The sequence below is a fragment of the Perognathus longimembris genome, chromosome 24 (assembly GCF_023159225.1).
Source record: "Perognathus longimembris pacificus isolate PPM17 chromosome 24, ASM2315922v1, whole genome shotgun sequence".
NCBI classification, from domain to species: domain Eukaryota; kingdom Metazoa; phylum Chordata; class Mammalia; order Rodentia; family Heteromyidae; genus Perognathus; species Perognathus longimembris.
In genome coordinates, this window is record NC_063184.1 from 22,096,433 (window position 1) to 22,118,026 (window position 21,594).

The 21,594-nt window shown below is 37.4% G+C and overlaps 1 protein-coding gene across 3 annotated transcripts in view; it reads right to left on the reverse strand.

Moving 5' to 3' along the window:
- Grid2 (glutamate ionotropic receptor delta type subunit 2) overlaps positions 1–21,594 on the reverse strand; it is a 1,008,435-nt gene that overhangs the window by 105,582 nt on the left and 881,259 nt on the right. For all 3 annotated transcript variants that reach the window (XM_048333648.1, XM_048333649.1, XM_048333647.1), the window contains one exon: positions 17,528–17,694. In XM_048333648.1, the coding sequence (XP_048189605.1) occupies positions 17,528–17,694 (167 nt within the window). The remainder of the gene's footprint in view (positions 1–17,527; positions 17,695–21,594) is intronic.

A 21,594-nucleotide genomic window follows, 5' to 3' on the forward strand; every position in this document is an offset into this window, starting at 1 on the left:
ATAACCTTTTTGTACAGGATCCCACTGGAAGTAGAAATGAATGGTCCATTTCAGCTCCACACTCATTCGGAGAACGATCCAGGTCAGTGACTCGGTACAAATGTAGTTCTTCTCTGCTTCATCTCAATTACTAATGAACATCCTGATTACCCTCGAAAGAAAACTGGCAGCTGCAGTTGGTTCTGCAAGAAACTTGTACCTCAGGCAATCCAAGTATAGATTTCTGTCCTCAATGTAGCTTCCAGATAGTCCTCGGAGGAGAGACTTAAGTAGATCATTTTGCATGAGAACTCAAGCACAGAAACAAACCAGTAAGAACCAATGCTCTGAGTTGGAATTTTTTGAAGTTGGGACAGAAAGAATGGAAAATAGTGGGGAGTGTCATTTTGCCACCCTTAAATCTGTTCTCGACAGTTTGACATACTTGTATGAATCAAAGAGTTTGTAGTTGTATTTTTTTTTTAATCCCAAGAAGACATTAGGCAGATGGAATTTATGGCCTACCGTACCAAAGCTGCCATGATAGAACACTTAGAAGAAAAAACAATTGGAGTATGGTAAGAACTCTATGTGAAACTATAGTTCAAAGTCCTTAAGTCCATTACAGATTAATAACAGAATTACATTTCTAACTGTAAAACATGTACAACATTCTACATATTGCATATGCTATTCTTAACATAAAAAATTATCATTGCTAAAAGATAAATAATGAATTCCTGTCTATTCACAAGAAAGACTGATAAAACACACTATATGGAAAGGGACAAGAATATAAAAGAAATGTCAGCTGATAGTAGGGCAAGCTAATTTCTCACCCTTGTAGGTTTTATCAGTGCATACTCTGCATACCGTTTACTCAAATGCTTGACTGCATATAAATACCATATTCCCAAAGCACAGTGACTAATAATCACCTGCAAATCTACCTGAATGGAGAACTGTTTATGTGAGGTTATAAGTGTAAAAATCCATGAAATATTGAACTTCTCAATAGAATATTGAACTCTCTATATTGAACTCAATAAAACAGAGATATTCTATTAAAATTATGCAGGAATTTTATCTCTTCTTGTCACAGCTGTCATTTTAGGTAGGGTAGTTATAAACCAAATATGGGAAACATAATGCTCCCTGAGCAGGAAACGTGTGGTGAGAAGTATGTGTGTGTGTGTGTGTGTGTATGTGTGTGTATGTAGGTGTGTGCAGATGAATTGGTGCAATGAGCTGTGTACATGAAGATGAAGACGTTAACTTCATAATTAACAAATCTGTTAAACGTTCTGAAATCTCTGCTTATTGGTGATTTACCTCAAAATTTCCCCTGTGCCCTTTTACCTGGCAATTCTTTGTTCTGTTTGATAGATGTTTGTGCATGCTAATGAAAAGGCTGAAGTTACTGCATCTTTTGAAACATTACAGCTTTTAATTTAAAAATCTTGAGGCTTATTTTAATATCCTACAAAGTATGGCCTTTAATAAAATATTGTTTATGAATATGAAAAGTATGCTAATGAAAGTATTTCTCAAATGTTTCAAAGTATTTCCTGAACTTCATCAGTATATGTTTCAGGGTAATGACTTTCTGACTGTAAACCGAGAATTATGCTATTCATCAGGTGCTACATGAGGAATTGATAGACTCCCAAATTCCATTAATATTTGTACGAAGCTCATGGTGATGAGTTTGTGAGTCATTGGAGGAATTAGAAGAGGTTAATCTGCCCGGAGTTTTCCAAGTGCCATTTCAGTATTTTATTATAGGATCCAGGTAGAATTCATTGAGCAATCCTTTTTCTGGAGGTTTAAATAGCACTGATATTGAACATGGTATCTTTAGAAGTAGTTAAATCTTATTTGTCAAAACAGGAAGTAATTTATGACTCAAGACTTTTGGCTTTGTAATTTTATTATTCTGATTTTAAAAACATTAGATAATACAATCTAACTTTGAATATATGTAGGATATGTAATTCCTCTTCACTGTGACTTTTTGTTTGTTTGTTTGAAATCAGGTGTCATTTTGTTGTTTAGCCTGATCTTGAACTCAGGACCCTTCTGCAAAGTATCTGGGACTACTGTGTTCACTAATGCAATCATCCCTTTTCTAACCTGTGTTTTGAAATTTTCTAAACCACGTTGTTAAATTGTGGATGTGTTTTATGGAGCTTTGTCTATGCCTTCCATAATTTCTTGAATATGATTTTAGAAAAAATATGTTGGGGACTATATGAACTCATGTAATTTTATAAGGTTCAAACATCAAAACAGAAGAGTAATTTAGCCTTGTGTGTTTTCTGCTCTACTCTGTGACATCCACACAGACTTCTGTTTCATTGATTGACCTTTTTTTTTCACAATCTTGGGATTTATTAAAAAAGTCACAAAATTTACCATAAACTTTTAAAAGATAGATCAGTTAAACTTCATCAAAAGTTAAAATTTTCCCATTGGAAGACACTATTGTAGAAATAGAAGAAAAAGCCACAGATTTGTCTGTGATATAATAACTGAACTGTATTTATCATTTTGAGAAGATATTTGGCATACTATTTGTGAATGCTTATTTAATTTTTTAAACCCCAGGTTTTATGTAAGCCTTGACATTTGGGGAACTTAAGGGGCTTCTACAGCTTTTACACCCAGGTCCCTCATTCCAAAATCATCTGTGGCAGTTTCTGGTCCACAGTTTGGAAGCATGATTAAGCTCAAAAGACAAAGTAAGGGGCATGAGGTTGTGTGACAGACTTGCTTTTGGGGGATATGCTTAATGGTTTATCAAGAATGAAAAGAAGTAATAGGTCTGGGGCTCTAAAAAGTTTAATTTTAGTCAAAGCATCTGTTTTTAAAAATCGTATTTTGTTTTTCACTGTCCCTGAGCTCTTTTTGTTCAAGGCTAGTGCTCTACCACTTTGAGCCACAGCTCTACTTCTGTTTTTTTTTTTTTTTGGCCAGTCCTGGGCCTTGGACTCAGGGTCTGAGCACTGTCCCTGGCTTCTTCCCGCTCAAGGCTAGCACTCTGCCACTTGAGCCACAGCGCCGCTTCTGGCCGTTTTCTGTATATGTGGTGCTGGGGAATCGAACCTAGGGCCTCGTGTATCCGAGGCAGGCACTCTTGCCACTAGGCTATATCCCCAGCCCGCTTTTTTTTTTTTTTTTGAGTGGTTAATTGGAGATAAGAATTTCATGGGGACTTTTCTGCCTGGGCTGGCTTTGAACTGCCATCCTCAGATCCTGAGTAACTAGGATTACAGGTATGAGCCACTGGTGCCTAGCTAAAATCCTATTCTTAACTGTCCAGTAGTGGATTTCGTGCTAAAATGTGTGTCAGGGACAAGTTACCATTAGCACAGCCTACTTATATCCTTGACAGGAAGTGTGTAATATTCCTTATTTGCTGATATTAGGGCTTCAGAATTTTTCAATCAACTATCATCTCCAAAATATTTTTTTTTTTTTTTGGCCAGTCCTGGGGCTTGGACTCAGGGCCTGAGCACTGTCCCTGGCTTCTTTTTGCTCAAGGTTAGCACTCTGCCACTTGAGCCACAGTGCCACTTCTGGCCGTTTTCTGTATATGTGGTGCTGGGGAATTGAACCCAGGGCCTCATGTATACGAGGCAAGCACTCTTGCCACTAGGCCATATTCCCAGCCCCCAAATAATTGTTTTTAATTCAAGTTTTCTCCACAGGTTTTTGAATCCTATATGTCTACTTTACAATTCCATAGCTTGGGGAGAGAGCATTTAAATGCATGTATGTTATGTTCTTTCACCAGTGTGTATTGTTTCTTCAGACAGTTTCAATGCTCTGGTACCTAGGCTCGTCCTCTTACTCAGGTACAGTGGTCTGTAATAATAGCAATCAAGGCAGTTCATTCTGACAAATGTGTGTCAGAAGGAGCCTGCTGTGACTTTGAAATATTGAAAGTGACTGATAACATAATGTGCGAAGCAGAATAAATGCATACAAATGGAAGTTTTAGCTGAGCAGTTGAAGGATGAACTAAATACGGTGTCAGAACTGAGCCCTGAAAGCTCCCAGTGACACTGGTTACAATGGCAAATTATGAAATGCACTTTGCAAAATGTTTTATGAATCAAGCCGGGACCAGAGCTTCATCATGTCTCTCAGTGTGCAGGCTTCCATGGGAAACACACGAAATGATGTTCTCTTAAAAACTTTCTGGCATTGAAGCTACATTGTTTAAGAAGAAGATAAAAATGGTAAGGGGTCATTGGGAAGTGGGCTAAGAAAGGGGATAGCAGCACTGAAATGGCTCCTAGACAGCTAGGGTTACAATAAATCCATTTTAGAGTAGTCACCCAACTGACTCATGGTACGTTGAAGGGTCAGGAAATACTAGTTTTAGCAATAAACAATTTATGTTTGACAGCGCATGCTGTTCTGAGTAGAATGGAGTAATCTTGTGTTGTCTTGCTCTGTCTGTCCTGCCCAGGATGAGGAATTGTGAACCATCCCTTTGTTCAGAGTAGCCACACTGCATAAATAATTTATCCAACCACTGGTCACTTAGAAGCTTCTTAGGCAACTAAGATGGGTTGTTTCAGTATCAAAGGGCTGATATTCAAGTACCGTAAGAGTATTTTTCCTCATCAATTGAGTGCTCGTTTTACTTATAAATGGCCCCGAAGCTCAAGATGAGTGGTGTAGAGGAGGTATTAGGACATAAAACATACAACATGGTACCAGATTAACTCTGAAAGTATGTGGTGCACACAGTACTTGTAAGCTTCATGCCTATTGGTAGTTTGCCATAACCAATGTGGGTCTTGGAATAGTTCCCCCATGGATAAAGGGAAAACTAGGGCATTAAGAAACACCCAAGAACAAAGGAAATGTTTTGACTGACAATTCTCTAAAGCCTGTTCTTTTTTCTTTTGCAAAGATAACTGACATTTAAGATGGAATATTTGAAGGAAGGGATAATAAAAATAAATCCTTCTAATATTTGAACATTGCATAGACGGCAAATAAAGTTTTCACATGTGTGAGGCTCACAGACTTGATGTATTTCTGGCTAACTTTGCTTCAACCAAAGGTAGAGCTCCTAATCAAATTCAGACTCACTATGTAGAGATTCCAGCAGGACACGTATACTTATCCAAGAAATGAACCACATCCTTATGTATTAAAAGTAAATTGTCTAGAGAAAGAGACAGGTTAAAACAACCAACAATTGGAAATAAAACCAGAGTCTTCGCTGCCACTTCCCCTCCTCCTCCAGTTTTCGTCCTCCTAATTCTTTCTCTTAGCTAACTATATTTAGAAACCAGTTTATTCTTCCTCAGGGGTGTCAAAGCTGGAGAAGCGAGTTAAAAGGGTTTGCGAGTATTCTATTGGCAATTTTTGCACGTACAAAACAGAACATTTCTGAGCAGTGTTATAAATATAAGTATTACAGAATCCGCCTCGATCCATGTTCTTTTTAGAAGCGTGAATGAATTTAGTGTTCCCAGGTTTCAGAGTTCAAGAATACAAGCTTGAGATACACAGGAGGTGGCAGGTGCCTTAGGAGATGTTGCCAAATACGTGAACTAATAAAAATGGAATTTGCCTGTTCTGCCATTATAGAGGAGGCTACATGGAGAGGAGCAAACACGAGTGGAAATGGTATGATGTGAGCGAAGGCTCAGAAATTGTGCTAATGACTTTGTGGTCCTCCTTTGTCCCGAAGCTTTAAAATGTTTTCTATCGTCCCACATTGTTCTTTTATCTATGATTTCCTGTTCTCACCCATTTTCACTGAGTTTGAGGTTGGCAGCCTCTCACATCTGGATTCTTGCAATGAGTTTCTGATTGGTCTCCCCGAAGCTAGGGTCTTGATCTCAGATAATCAGCAATCAAGAGTGCAGATGGAGTGAATTTTATAAACCCTTATATCTGATGTCACTGAGAAATGGATCAGGTCTGACCTATGGCTAGGCGTCTCCAGCAGGGAATCTCCAGTGAGGAAGGCTGAGGGGTCCCTGTGTGTCTTTCTGTGAGTCCCCTTAGGCTCCTTGGCCACCATATATCTGGGTCATAGTTGATTCTGTAGAGCCTTGTCCCTTTGGTGTAGAATTTACTTCATCCGCTGCATTAGTTTGCTCAGATTTCCTTAACCAGTACTACAGTCTGGCTAGTTTGAACTAAAGGTGATTATTTTCTCTCAGTCCTGAGGCAGACCCTTTGAGATCAAGTTGCTGCCAGGGTTAGTTCTTTCTTGGCCTCTCACCTTGGCTTGTGGATGGCTTTCTGGCTTCTGAGTCTTCTTTGGTCTTCCCTCTGTGTGTCTGGGCCCTAACCTTCTCTACTTCTAAGAACAACAGTCATATTGGATAGAGCACACCTCAGTGACTTTATTTTAACCTTAATTACCTCTTTAAAGACTATGTTTCAAAAATCCAGTCACACTGTCAGGTCCTGGAGTGAGGACTTCTACAACAGAGCTCATAACATTAACTAACTTCAATTGTTCTTTAAGTTGTTCCTCATACTTCTCATTTGAGTTAGTGGTATAGGACTGAAGTTTCCTTAGACACTGGACAGAAAACAGCTCATTCCTTAGTTTATGTTTCCTCTTGGAGCATCAACAGCCTACAGGCTGGATTATGTGCAGTTCATACCTGCAATTCCACTGACTATCTTAGTGTCGGGCACTTAATTGGTCCTCAACAAATATTTGTTAACTAGGATGAAACTCTGTGTCTCTTTTTCTTCTTTTCAAACTAATGTACACTAAAACTTGCAACTTATTTGGCATCCCAGATGGTGGTGTCTATGGGATTTTCGCACCCATATTCCTTTTATGTTGACTTTTAAATTTTAATTGTGTTCTTAAAGTACTTTTTCACACTGCCCTGTAATGAGAAAGCATAAAAATATTCACACAAATGGGAGTATCGAGGTGATATAAGGTCCCACCAATGCTCTAAGTTAAGCAGCTGCATAGATTTCTTAAGCATTGAAATATGGAAAGGAAGGAAGCTTTGGGGCCTGAAGATGCTCTTTACAGGTGTTTTATTGTGGAGTGACAACACCCTCCTTGGAGCTCTTCCTGTGCAATTTGGCAGCTCCACATTTTAAAATTCAGAGTTTGTGCTACCCAGAGAACAACATTGTGCTGCCTGTGAAACTGGCCATGTCCACACTAGGTCATTCATCCTGGGAGGGGAAAGAAAAGAAAGACTCTAACTGGTGGGGACATTTCTATCGGTTGTCTACTGTTGGGGTTGAGATGGATTTTTCTATGTTGGCAAAAGATGTGAGGAACTCTGAAGGTGGTAGGTAATGGCTCATTATTTCAATCTTTCCTAAAGGGATTTCTCTCAGAGTCTTTTGTGAGATTATGCAGAATCTGTACCTTGGAGGTAGCCAGTTTTCACAGAAGTGATTTTACAGCTGGTGGTCACAATGGCTATTTCAGACCTCAAATGGTCACCTTCACATCTGAATAAAACAGAGCCTGATCATTTTGTATTCTGTAAGCTGGCTCTCCAAGCCTTTGTTTTATAATGGAAATTTATTTTTTGCACCATGTACATAAAAGGTTTCAAGGGACAGCTCCATTTAAGGCTTTCAGTGTGCTACCCCCCCCCCTTTTTTAAGTTTAATCAATGATAACACAGAAAAGCTTTGCTTGAAGATTTTTTTAAAGCTTCTCTTTGAACAGGCTACTTTCTCATTTATTTTTTACAATTTTCTACATGCACTGAAGGTCAAAAAAGTTCTTAGATTTAAAGTAGGACATAGAATTCTGCATAAACCATCCCAAAGGACTTTTTTTTTAGTGTAGTGAATCTGAAAGGCAGAGTCAGCAGTTAGAAACTCCTGTGTGCCACCCACTATTCTAAGCACTGAGCTGCTTAAAAAAAAAAATAAAACTACTGTAGCTTTTGTACAGCAACTGCTTACATATTTATTATCCTCCTTTCCCCTTCTGCCTGCCTCCATCACTCATCAAGATTTTTTTTGAGTGAGGGATATGCATTTTCAAGACCTTTAGATTTCAGGAAGTAATAAAAATGGATGTGATTGGACTGACAGATGTAGGTCCTTTTTTTGGGGAGGGGATAGGCATATTAAGAAAAAAAGAGCTACGCTCATATCTGAAATGAAAGGTCATTTCAGTCTCCAGATGTAAAAAGATATAATCTCAGGAAGCTAGTGACAGCTGTTTAAATGGAATTCACTGACTTCACATTTGCCTGCCTTGTCCTGAGTTGTTCGTCTCAATGTGGCATACATGACCCATGTTTCCTCAGGGTGGACATCTTACCTGGGATGAGAGTTGGCAATAAAAGTGACTGGATTTCACTTTATGGTTAGGATGTTTAAACGGAAGCAGGAAGCTGAGAAAGAGTAGGGTGGGGAGTGGAACATGCTAGAACCTCACAGTGAGGTGTGGGTAGGGAGAGGGGAATGGGGGGAAGAGATTCTGTTGAATCTCTTCTGATTTTCCTTTTTGTTTCTAGCTATGTCTGGCCCAAACCTTAGGCACTTATTTAGATTTTACACATCTTCAAGTGTTGGAGACAGGCTAGGATTCGAAGTTATAAGTTGGCAGGTAGAAAGCAGTACTCAAGACAGATGATGGGTAGGAATTCCAGAATATACGGCAATATGAACTTTGCCAGGCTGTAACTTAAGACTTGGCCTATTTATCTTTGTTCTTGAGACTTTATTTCCCTACAGTGGCCTGGATCAAGATGGCTTTGAAACAGATGATAAGTTATCAGTCTTTTAGTTTCAAGAGTCTATAGTGCGGTGACTCTGAGTTAACCAGGGACCCATTGGCTTCATGGTGCATGTAGAGAGGAAGCATTAGAACCATCGCCCTGGGGACACAGAGTGCAGTAAGAGACTGGTTTTCCTTCTTAAAGCAAGAAAACTTGTTTCCTTTGTAAGTTATTCTTCACCTTCCATGGATACCAGATAAAATTGAGCAACTTTCATAAACATTTTTTTTTACCTTAAGAAATTAAGCTAATAAAAACATGTAAAAAATTAATGCAACAAGACAATGACCAACTAGAAAATGGGCTCAGGTGAAAAATCTTGTACCAGTCAGTATCAGTGTGTGAAGCTCCATTGGAGAAGTACTGTGAGATTTTGTACTGAATTATAGAGGAAGCAGCTGCTTAATAAAGATTGTGGAGGGAAAGAAAAACAACCAGAGAAGAATTTGAAAATTAATTAAATATGGTCAAAAGCAGGCTTGGCCATTGAAGATAACCTTTATGGTTGAGTGGAAAGAAACTAAATAAGTTGAACTGGAATATACAGGTGAAAAGATAATTTAGGTTTATTGATTCCATATGAAAGAAACTCTTTCATATGTTCTTTGAGCAGTAGTTTTTGGTTTTGGTTTTTGAAACATAGTCTCACTGTATAGTCCAAACTGGCCACAAACTCCTGATTCTCTTGCCTCAGCCTCTCAAACGTTGGGATTGCAGGTATGTATCACTATGCCAAGTCAATAGTAGTTTATTAATCTATTAAGAAGGTAAAATTTTTCCTGCTCAGTGACAGCACCTAGATCTGAGTTCATGCCCCAGGGCTATCATGCATTCACTCATACACACACACACACACACTTATAGAATTATAGTTATTAAGCATCAGTGCTGTTCAGGGATTGTTATAGATCAGCAAACAAGATTTCCTAGTTACCTATTTACTTATTTTTAAAGGCACTTTTAAGCCTGCAAGTGTCTTTTCCTCATTTTTCTTTAATATCAATTTTTTGGGACTTAGGCTTCCTTTGTCTTCATATATATGCATATTTATGCATTTTCTTTGTTAATTTGTATTATTGCATGACAAATCTGTGCTCCTCTTCTTTATCCAAACTCCTATCTATCATATATTTTCATCCATGTTTAGGTACATTTCTTCATGTCACTACAAATTGGTCATGTCCGCTTCCTTTCCATACTGAATATAAAGACTCTTTTTCTGATTCCACACATAGCAAATTCCATAACTATAGCAAATTGGCTAAGGGGATGACCTCACTAGTCAGATTTCTCTAGATGTAAATCCCTGCTCAGCCATTTATTAGCTGTAATTTAGCTATCATATGAACAGTTATTCTGTCAGTTTCCTTGACTATAGAATGGGATGATGATAGCATCTATATAGGTGCCTTGAGGACAGATGGAGTTGATGTCAAACTTCAGAAGACTGGCTGAATAATAAGTATGTAATAAATGATAGGGATTTTATTGTATGTGCTGATCATTTTCCTTTTTTGCTTAGATTCCCTACCATCTGTCAACTCTTCAGATCTCATTATAGGAGAAATTATAGTTAACTTTTTTGTGTGTGTGCCTGTCCTGGGACTTGAACTCAGGGTCTGGCTAGTGCTCTACTATTTGAGCCACAGCGCCACTTCTGGCATTTGGGGTTGAGTGCAGATACCAGTCCTGTAGACTTTCCTGTGGACCACGGTCTTCAGATCTTAGCTTCTTGAGTAGCTAGGATTACTGGCATGAGCCATTAGCACTTGGCTATACTTGACTCTTTTGTCTCACTGGGGAAGTTAAGTTTTAAGTGTATTTTTTTCTGGGAGATCTGCTCAGTCTGGGGATAAATGTGTGACCTAAGGTGAAGTAATGAAACTGAAGGGAAAGAGTTATAGTTCTTCATATTACGAGTGTGTTGTGATGAGTAGCTTCTAACAAACTGGCTGGCCCGAGGACTCTCCTCATTGCTGGATGGAAGGAAATGTGCAAAGATCCTCCATCCTCGAGAATATTGTCTGGTTTAACCCCCTGAACCAACCAACCATGGAGTCCCATGCTACCCCTCGATTTTTGCTCTGTGGGACAAATCTCTTTCTTTAGGATAACTTGACTTTGTGTTTTCTTTCTTATACTCAAAAACCTATAATGAAATAAATCACTTTGCATTTTCACTCCTACAGATTAGAAACCACAGAATGTGTATTCCACACATCAAGTTATCTTTTTAGTATTTTATCTTCTCCTGAACTTCCTATTTATTAGTTAACTTATTTTTACTAGGCAAGAGCTCTATTACTGGAGCCCTGCCATCAGTCTATTTTGCTTTTAGTTTGTTTTTAAGATAGTCCAGGCTGGCCTTAACCGTAGCTCTTACCTTTGTTTTCTTAGTAGCTGAGATTACAGATGTGTTGGCCCCAACCATGCCTTGATCTTGATTTAACATTCATATATAACCTAGATTATTCTAACAAACTTAGATTATTCCTATATAAACTTAGATTGTTCTAATTAGAAAACATCTCAAATTTACCAGATGCAAGGCTGAAATCTTCATGCCCCCTGATTCTTAATCTACTTCGGGCACCTGCTGGAGTAAGTTCACTAATAGTATGACTTATTTGGTCACGGAAAACAAAGCCTATCCTAATGCCTCCATTTACTGTCACTCCTCACATCCCAACCATTTGCCAGTCAGTCCTGTCAATGTGCTACATATGTGGGCCTAGATAGTAAGACTTTTTGCCATCTCTTTTGTCTTCACTGGAATACTCATCAGGTCTTCTGGCCTTCTACTGACCTTACAGTCATTGTTCTCAATGCCTTCACTATCCTTCATCCATGCCATCGTATTAACTTGCCTACTTTAATACCTAGGATATAAAGAATGCATAAGGGGCTGGGGATATGGCCTAGTGGCAAGAGTGCCTGCCTCGGATACACGAGGCCCTAGGTTCAATTCCCCAGCACCACATATACAGAAAATGGCCAGAAGCGGCGCTGTGGCTCAAGTGGCAGAGTGCTAGCCTTGAGCGGGAAGAAGCCAGGGACAGTGCTCAGACCCTGAGTCCAAGGCCCAGGACTGGCAAAAAAAAAAAAAAAAAAGAATGCATAAGGTATGAATAAGTATGGAGAGAAAGGGTGACCATGGGAGGTGGCATGGTGTGATAGGACGGCGACTGTGAACGAGGAAAACAAAAGAGGAATATTGGAAGCAGACAGAGCAACCTTTTCCTTTTTATCTCTGCACCATTTCCATGGGCTGTGTCTGGATTTCATGATCACAAGCCATGAAGATTTTTCTCAAGTCTGTATCTATAGCTGCTCCAGCCTCTTCCTCAAATTCCTCCTCTGCATTGTCACTTGTCTGTCATAATGTCTTGTAGATATGACATCCTCCCCTGCCTTAATCTCAACAGGTTTAACCAGAATGACTACTTTACCTCTCAAACCAGTTTCCTCTTTTAACTTCCTTTCCCTGAATGACTTCCCTGTCTCACAGTGGCAAGGATAAAGGATGTCACGATGGTTTTGGTTCCCTTTTCTTGTCTCTATGTTTAATCAATAGCTGATGCTACCTTTGTAATATTTTTTCCCATTCCTGCCATTTCCATTAACTTCACTCTATATTAGGCTTTTACTTTTCCTTGGTCAGTCAAATATTCATCACTCACTCAACTAATACTCTCAAATGTCTTCTACCTAGTAAATAAATGTTCTTCTAGATGCTGACAATGTTTCTCAACAAAGCATTACAATCTTCTTGGAGTTTATATCAGAGATATAATAATGACCTTCAAATGGATACCATCAATTCTAGTCAATTCCCTTTTTACCATATAAATTCTCCCTAGACTGATTTTTGTACACTGTAGTTATGTGTCTGTACTAATCAAAGCAGCATGGCATTAATAAAAGCTGGAGTTAATACACACCAGTTACGGAACACAATCGACAGCCTAGACATAAACTCACACAGTGGAGCCAACTGGTTTTCAACAAAGGTGCTAATAATGTACATCAGGGAACTGTCAGCCTCCTCAATTAATTATTCTGGGAATATCAGAACACCCACATATCTTCAAATTGATATGTCAAAGAGACATCTGCGTGACTATTCACAATAGCCAAGAAATGTCAGTCAACTAATGGATTAATGAAGTACATGTTACATATACAATGGAATTGTATTCTGCCATAATGAAACCCTACCATTGACAACAACATGGATTGAACTAGAGATCAGTATGAGAAGTGAAATAGGGCCAGGTTTCGAATAACAAGTACCACATGATGTCATTCATATGTGTAACCTGAAATAGTCGATGTCATAGAAGTTGAGAATAGGATGGTTTTACTAACTTCTTCAATAATTCTACGTGTCTCCAACTGAGAAAGTTTGGCCCATAATTAGGCATGAACCAACTATATCCAAGTACATCCACGTGTACCCTCTCATCAATTTTAAAGAAGGATTCAAAACCATTTTACTGAATATATTCTGGTTTGGAGGGTATGGTTTTTAAAGCAATTCTCTGCTAAAATAATAAAAAGAGATCCACATTATTAACATTCATGATCGTTAGTTCCAAGATGGAGACTACGAAGAAGTCATTGAAAAAGGAATGGAAGGTGGTGATAAATTATTAGAACAAAAATTTTCTTAAGACAACCATTATTTTGGAGAAAGTTGAAAAGCACATCAGAGCAGGAAACCCACATACATGTAATTTTGAGCTTGTCAGTTCCTCCCACTAGGTTTCCATATTCCTATCCTCATGAATGTTGGAAAGAATGTCACAAGGTTATTATATGTATTTCCTGAGGTCAGTGATATGTAAAACAAAACCACCTCTGATTTTGCATTAAAAACATAAATGACTTTAACGGAAAAATGAATTGCTAAGAAGATAAAGTGAAGGAATAACACTTCGAGGTATTTTCTTTTTTAAGTTTGTGTTTTAGTAAACACAAATCACTAGGGCATCTCTGAGAATTATCTAGCCAATGGAGCTTATTTCATACGGATTTTTTTTCTATTTTTACCTTAACCATAATTCATATCCAGAAATAGCATATTTCTCTTTCCTATTAGCAAACATTCAACATGTGAGTAGACGGCCTAACCAATTATACTGTGAGTTTATTTGAGCTGCTCAAATAACTATGAAATGAGATAGATAAGAGGTAATTATGGATGCTACCAATTAAAAAGTCATAATGAATTAAAATTCTTTCTATGAAGGGAGAATTAAAGCTTTGGTTAAGTAGAATCTTAAGCTACTTATAGCAAAAGAAGATGAGCTGAGGGAAAACACTGCGGCATTTCTCACAACTTTCCATTTTCAATACATTTGTTATTGACTTCTTCTGATCAGCTGCTAGAGGCCAGCTCCAACTTGGGGTGGGTCTCCCCTCTCCTCAGAGAACTCAGTTTTGCTCTTTAAGTTTCTCCAAGCTAAGTATGCTGAATTTCAACTGAATGTTTCATTAAACATTAGAATGCCTTTGGGCATTTTTATTCCTTCCTTATACCTGTTTGGGAAAGCAACTACCTGAGGAGGTAGTGATAGTTTGCATGCTAGTTATCTGTTTGTTGCATTGGTTTATGTGTAAGATGCTGGCAGAATGAGCAAAGATAATACAGAATTTGATACCCTGGGTTAAAAACCTGGCTCTACCACTTGTTAGTTTTGTAACCTGGAAAAATGGCAAGTATATATATTTTTTCTATGATTCAGTTTCCTCCTATGCAAAATGAAGTTAATATTAGTACTTCACGTTTATTTTGAGGATTAAATATCTAATTTAGATAGGGATTTAATGATGTAACAAGGCACCTAGTAACTACTACTCTAAATGGTAGCATCATTTCTGTCTACATTCTAAATAAGATTCTGAAAGATGCTATTCATCTTGGTATGACTTCTTTCCTTTGTCTATAAAGCAATGACAATTTTGAAAGGGATGTTCTAATAATGCTTTTGTGGCTCCCTTGAACATATTTTCTAATTAATACTCTTACTCCCTTATGTAATATATTGATGGAACTGGTTCTAAAACATTTATTCTACTAGTAAGTTTTATGAATAAAAATTTGGATTTTTTTTTAAAGAAAATAACTAGCAGAACAGGGTTGGAGACAGAAGCCTGACCTGTGGTCTCCAGGTAGATTTTGACCAAGGTTAGACTCTTCACAGATCACCTAACTGTCCTTCTTGGATTAATTTTTAAATTAGAGTCTATCTAAATGCATGCCAAAGTCCCACTCTTGTCTCAAATTCTAGGCTTGTTTCCTTTCTTTACATAATGACCATCGAAGTCCATCTGGAATAACTCACAGGAATAGCTTGATGGCACTATGCTTACAACAATTTAAGGGTCTATCAAAAAGCTGTATGTGCTTTGATTTTACTCAAATTTTCCCTTCAAAACTAGACTAAAATTTTAAGGCAGTAAAAATGTGCCTTGAGGCCATGTCCAGGGAGTAAAATGATTCTTTGAAGTAAAAAAAATGATTTAACTAAAATGACTAGGATGATTTTTTTAGAGAAAATAATTATTTGTGTGTGTGTGTGTGTGTGTGTGTGTGTGTGGATGTTGTGTGTTGTGTATTAAAATTCTACTCTCTGAAATATTTTGCTTACAAATTTACTCTTTAGCCATACCTAACTTATATCACTGTAATAACTATCTTAAAAATAATACAATACTTACTGAAATCTAGAGACAGCAGAGATTATTTTAGAAGAAGCAGACCTGCTTCTTGAAAGTATCTAGGTCCAGAGTTGTGGCCTTTCATGGTCGTCCCTCTGGCTGTATTACAGGCTGAAAGCTTCTTTGAGATAAATGCTAGGAGCAGGGATTTAAATAAAATAATCCCTGGTTTTTTAAGTCACTTCATAGTGAGTTGTGTCTAGAATGAAACAGAGCTTCCATAATCCAAGGAGGACAAATGATTTCTGGAAGGAGTAAGAGACACAGGAACCTGTCTGTCTGTGCCCCTAAATATGTATGTGCTTTTCCTTTCAGAATCCTGGGTTCTAGGTATTTCTCTAATGTTCAGAGTCCTCTAGTCCCTTCTCCTAGTTGCTTCTTCCCATACTTTTGAGAGCATTCTCATTACCTCTCAGCTAGTCTTGAGGATGGGTACTCTCAAAGCCACCACAAGCCCAGGGTAGGGCTCTGAGGGTTGGCATGAGTTCCAGCCTGGATTTCAGTGCTAGTTTCATCTGTCATCAGTGTGTGATTTTGGCAACATGCTTAAGTTTGAGCCTGAGTGTCAGTTTGCTTAAATGTATGAAAGGATACACAGAGTTGTGGTGAGTAAATGAAATACATCACATGTTTAGCACCATAGCAAGTAGAGCTACTGAAACTACTTCACAGGAATTTTTGGTTTCCCCCTGAATATCCCTCTACCTATTTTATTGCCAGTGATAAAAGTTTTCCTCTTTGAGTCACACATGATGGTTTAATTTCTATGTTTTCCTGATTTTTTGGAGTGTTTTAGTTTTATCTGTCTACATATCCAAATTCTACTTCCTCTAGAATTCTCCTGCTCAAGTTTGACAAAATTATCTTAATTACCTATTTCCCACCTCCTTTTCTTAAGAATTTTTCAAGCCATATTTATACCCTGTATATTTAACTGTACAATTTCATATTGCTTAATGTTTATACATGTGTCTTATACAATGTCACTTTTGCTCTCAGAGTTGGGGGATAGTTTATCCTTTGTGTCTCTAAAGAGAAACTTATTAATTGTTTAACTTCTTTCACAACTACTTTGTTAGGGCTCCTTCTAGTCAACTATGTGAAGAGTGTAATCCAGTTGTCTGTTCAGGGAGCCCCAAGAGGCTAATTAATGAAGTTACTTTCACCCCCCCCATCTGAAATGGCACCAAAACAATCAAATAATATCCCATTCTTATTGGGGAATAAAAGAATTAGAGCTCTGTGCTTTTAAGGTAAAGGAATATTTTCTGCCTTCCTTGTGAGAATCAAAGCATAAATATAGTACGGGGTAAGGAAGAAAGGAAGAAGGTGTCTATGGTGTCTTTGTCTTCTTATGTTTACCCAGTGTAAGAAACAATGGAGAAACCAAGAAAGAAAAAAAATAATAAAGATGGGTGCTGGTGGCTCATGCCTATAATCCTAGCTGTTCAATAGGCTGAGATTTGAGAATCACATTTCGAAGGGAGTCCAGATAGGAAAGACTGTGAGAATCCTATTTCCAATTAACCACAATAAGTTAGTAATGGAGTTCTGGCTCAGGTGGTAGAGAGTGCTAGCCTTGAGCATAAAAGCCCAAGAACAGTGCCAGGCAGAGCTAAAGTCCCAATCCAAGAATACAATAGAAATTTAACTTGGTCTTGCATTGAACATCTTTAATCCTCTTCAAGATGATTAAGTCTTCCTGACTCTATGATGATTAGTGACTAAAAATTGAGAGACAAGATTGATCAATTGAGTTCTTGAAGAATTTACAAGCACTCTTATACTCTGGCATATCACAATTCCTGAGTGTGAGATACATTAGAGGCAACAATATTTCTTGTATTTATGCGAAACATAATCACTCCAGTACATGTTTTGGGAGAAAAACATTTTATGGGACAGGCAGTTGCCACCACCATTTTGTTGTTAATTCTGCTTCTCCCATCAAAGCAAACAAAGTGCAACCAAGCTAGGTTGGGATAGTTTGTTTAAATAGATTATCTTGTCGAAGGAAGTGTTCTCTCTGAATGTCTTCTTTCCTATTTGGAACTTCACAACCTTACCTTTGTGAAAAGACGTCTCGGTAAGGGCTGCCATGCTGCAGCGCAATTCCATATCCTCGGTCAGCAACAGTGTTCCCGACGGTGTAAAAGGAGCAGTCCGGGTCATTGATAGCCACATATTCCAACACAGCTGCATCCCATACAAAAGCATAATTTCCATGTTTTACCTGTGTACATGTGGGAAAAAAAAGAAGAAAACAGGATTTGGTGTTGGAATTTCAATAACATATGATTAGAAATATTACATTGACGTATGTGCAACTGTGCCAAAGATCATAGGATGTATATAATCAAACCTTCCTTAGGGAGAATTTGTGCTTTGGGGTTATTAGTAACTGGATCTGCTGAGGGGTAAATGTCATTTGGACTAGAAGAGTTCTGGCTGCCTAATAGGAAGGCATGTCTTTGGGCTTTGAGTTTTGATTCTTGTGATGGGACTCGTCTCTTTTAGAGACTCTGTCTTTGGAGTTGTTACAAGAAATTATGGATTCCATTGGATTAAAAGTCTTCTAAGCTTGGTAGATCTACATATTCTCAAATGGATCATTCTCTTGCTTGTAACCTAAGTTTTAGATGGATTGGTCACAACTCATAGTGGTGAAGAGACATGACAAACATGGCCCTACCAACCAGCTGTATTTCCTGTCCTATGTTCTTCTATGTTATTAAGTAGGAAACTGTGAACTATGGATATCTCATAGTTGGAGTTATAGGAAATCCCTTTGGTGGGCACTGCAGTAAAGAAACTATAACTCTATAACCTTTTGTGTAATTATTTAGGGAGATATATTCACAGGAAATAATTTGTGACATCTATTCTCTCTGTCTCTCTCTCTCTCTCTCTCTGTATATATATATATATATATATAATCTTTAAGTAGTTAAGGAGTTGCCATTTAACAAAGCAGTTATGAATATATCTTGATTAATGTCACCTCTTTCAACATTCTCACTCATATCTTCCTTTCCCTACCCTTCCCTCATTCTTCTTAATCTTGTAGGCTATACATTGGATTCTTAACTGCATTCTACCTCTCTTCTCCCCTTCATTTGTAATCCACATCTTTCCCCTTGGCCCATCCTCACCCCTTTCTAGTGCCACTTCCCTGTGTTTTATTTTGTGACATCTTTCAGTGACTATTTTTTCTTTCAGTAATTTGGCCCATCCTAACTCATTGTTTTCGTTTGAATATGATGCTTTTATCCCAGAGCTTAATCGATGTGTTGAAGACTTTGTCTCTGGCTAGTATCACTACTGACACATTAGTACATCATGAGAGAATTAAGTTCATCCATGAGGTCATAGGTGAATGGGCTGTAAAGAGGTAGATATAGTTCTGTCTTTATTGGACACATCTCATCCCTGGCCTTATGTTATCCCTGGTCCACCTCTGTCTGTTTGCTGGCTTTCATGAGGAGAACAGCTTATTTCTGCCACCTCCTTCCTCCATGCTAATGTCACCACATATGTGTCCTGATACAGTGGGACTACGCAGTCATGCACTGAACTTTCTAAGACTGTGAATCAAAGAAAATCCTTCTTTTCTTGGGTTGTTTTGCTCAGATATTGTGTAACAGTGACAAAAGGTAACAAACACACTTACAAGTTAATCAAAGATATTGATTATCACAAAAATTTTAATAAAGTTGATTTAGAAAGGCATCAAAGATAAAAAAGAGAATGGACTGAATTCACAAAATAAACTAACCCAAAAAGTTTGTGTGTTGACATTAAAATGCAGTATTAAAGGGAAAACACCACCAGAGTGTGGAAATACTATTGCTGTGGACTGAGTCTTACAGATGAGACTGCATACCAATTTTAGCTAATTAAAAATATATTAGAAAGACATATGACAAAATAGAAAAGTTATTTATCTATTGGTTAACCAGGAAGCAAAACTCTTCCTTAGTGAGATATGGAATACTTCAAGCCAAAGATAAACGAAGTATTCGGGCAAGTTTGACATTATTAGTATAGTCAGTAAGATATTGCCTTCTGTTACTCCTGTACTTAACTCTATTTTGGTCATTGTAACCCATGCAATAAATAGCAGGAAATGAAAAACAATCCAGTGGGAAAATTGTTATCTGGCAAAGACAAAATTACACATTACTATTTGATGAGCTATTTTGGAGGTCCACACACACACACACACAAAATCAATGGAACAGATACATAATAAATCCTGGGATTTCAACACATAGTCTGGTTATTAATAGCTATATGCAAATCACTTTCTGTTTTATTAATGCATCAAGATAAAACAATAGATAATTGGAGAAATAATATACTAAATACGAATACTTTGAGTAAAAATGATGAGAAAAGCTCTTCAATACCTTACAAAAGACTTAAATTGGCTCCTGGGTAAAGTATAATGTATTCATAAAAGTGTGGAGACACAACTTTAAAACAAAATGTCACTCATCATGAGATTATTTGATAGTCAATGAAATTCTAGATAACATATCTAAAAGACAGTTTAGGACTTGCTGACATACTTGCAAATTGAGTTAGAAGGAAACAGGTAAGAACAGCAACATTTTTTTTGAAAATGAAAATTTTCATTTTCAATGATTGGAGATGTAGAATACTAATTAGAAACATCTTGTAAAGTCTACAAATGAAACAGCACAGAACTTATTTGGAAAAGAAAATAAGTATAACATTAATAAAACGTATGTTATATATGGATGTTGTAATTCCAATAAGTATGGGAAATGCAGCAATTTTTTTAAAACTGAGACTGAATAGGATGATAGTAAAGCAATTTGTCACACAGTGAAACACAAATTCCTGTATTATAAGGAAAGAATTATGATGGGAAAGGGGTCACATTTTAAAAGGAAATCTGAAGAATATGTGAGACTACTTGTCTGATACTAGAAAAAGAATAGACTTTCTAAACATGAAAGTATAGCAAGATAATAGAAAACAATTTTTTCATATATTTAGCTTCCATCTGTGTAATAACATTTTCAATAACAAAGGTTTCATAGGACATAATGTGTGGTCCAAATCCTTCTATTTCATGGTGCTCAATGATTCGTCTTCCATGGGGGGTGAATTCCAACCCGAGTGTGAAGTATTGAAATAGAGATAAAAGTACTTTCTCCTAAAACAGTATTCCATGCATTTCCTGTTCAATGACTGCTTTCTGTTCTGTGGTCACCCCATTACTATGCCTGTCACAATTACCAGGGGATTTGGATATTGGAAATAGAGATTCAAGACCCTTCTCAATGGGATTCTAATAGCTGAGGAAATAAGAACAAATGTTAACAAGTAAGAATGCATAAAATTAAGAAGCTTCTGCACAGCAAAAATTAAAAATGGAGAAGTCAATTTACAGAATGCTAGAAAATCTTGACAATATTTACCCAACAAGAGATTAATATCTAGAACAAAAAAAATTGAACATAAAAGCACATACTCCAGTCAAGAAATGGAGAAGAAATGGAACTGGGTACAAATAGCCAACTGCATTGAATGTTTGATGTTCCAGACCCAAGGCGATGATGCCTTTGGAAATCCTGATAGGCTCTTTATAGCATTTTGTGAACACAGTTGTTGATGATAAAAGTGATTACATTCCATAAAGAATATGGACTCCTTTTATCTAGATGAAGCACAATAAAATGATAATAATGGACAGATTCCTGGACTATTAATGTCAGGAGATGGGAGTATTTGATTAAGACTCCTGCTCATTGAGTATTCATGCCCTGCGTTTTATAGTCTTTCTGATCCTTACTTTTATCCTATGCACTCACCACCAACTTTCAGATGTGTCTGATCCTGAAGTAATACATAAATAGGATTGACTTTAGGGTGTCCACCTGCTTTGGTTATTGCTATTCTATTCTGTTTCATTCAAACCGCCAATCTGACCTCCTCAAGCCTCTCGAAACTTCCTCCCAGTCCTCCAGTGTTCTCCCCAGTAGGGGACATATGACTTTCTGGTTAGAAAAGTGTTCTAGCATTATTGTTACTACTTTGTGAACTGCAGAGCTATATTTAAATGTATGGTAACATGATCATTGCCTATATATATGTAAATACA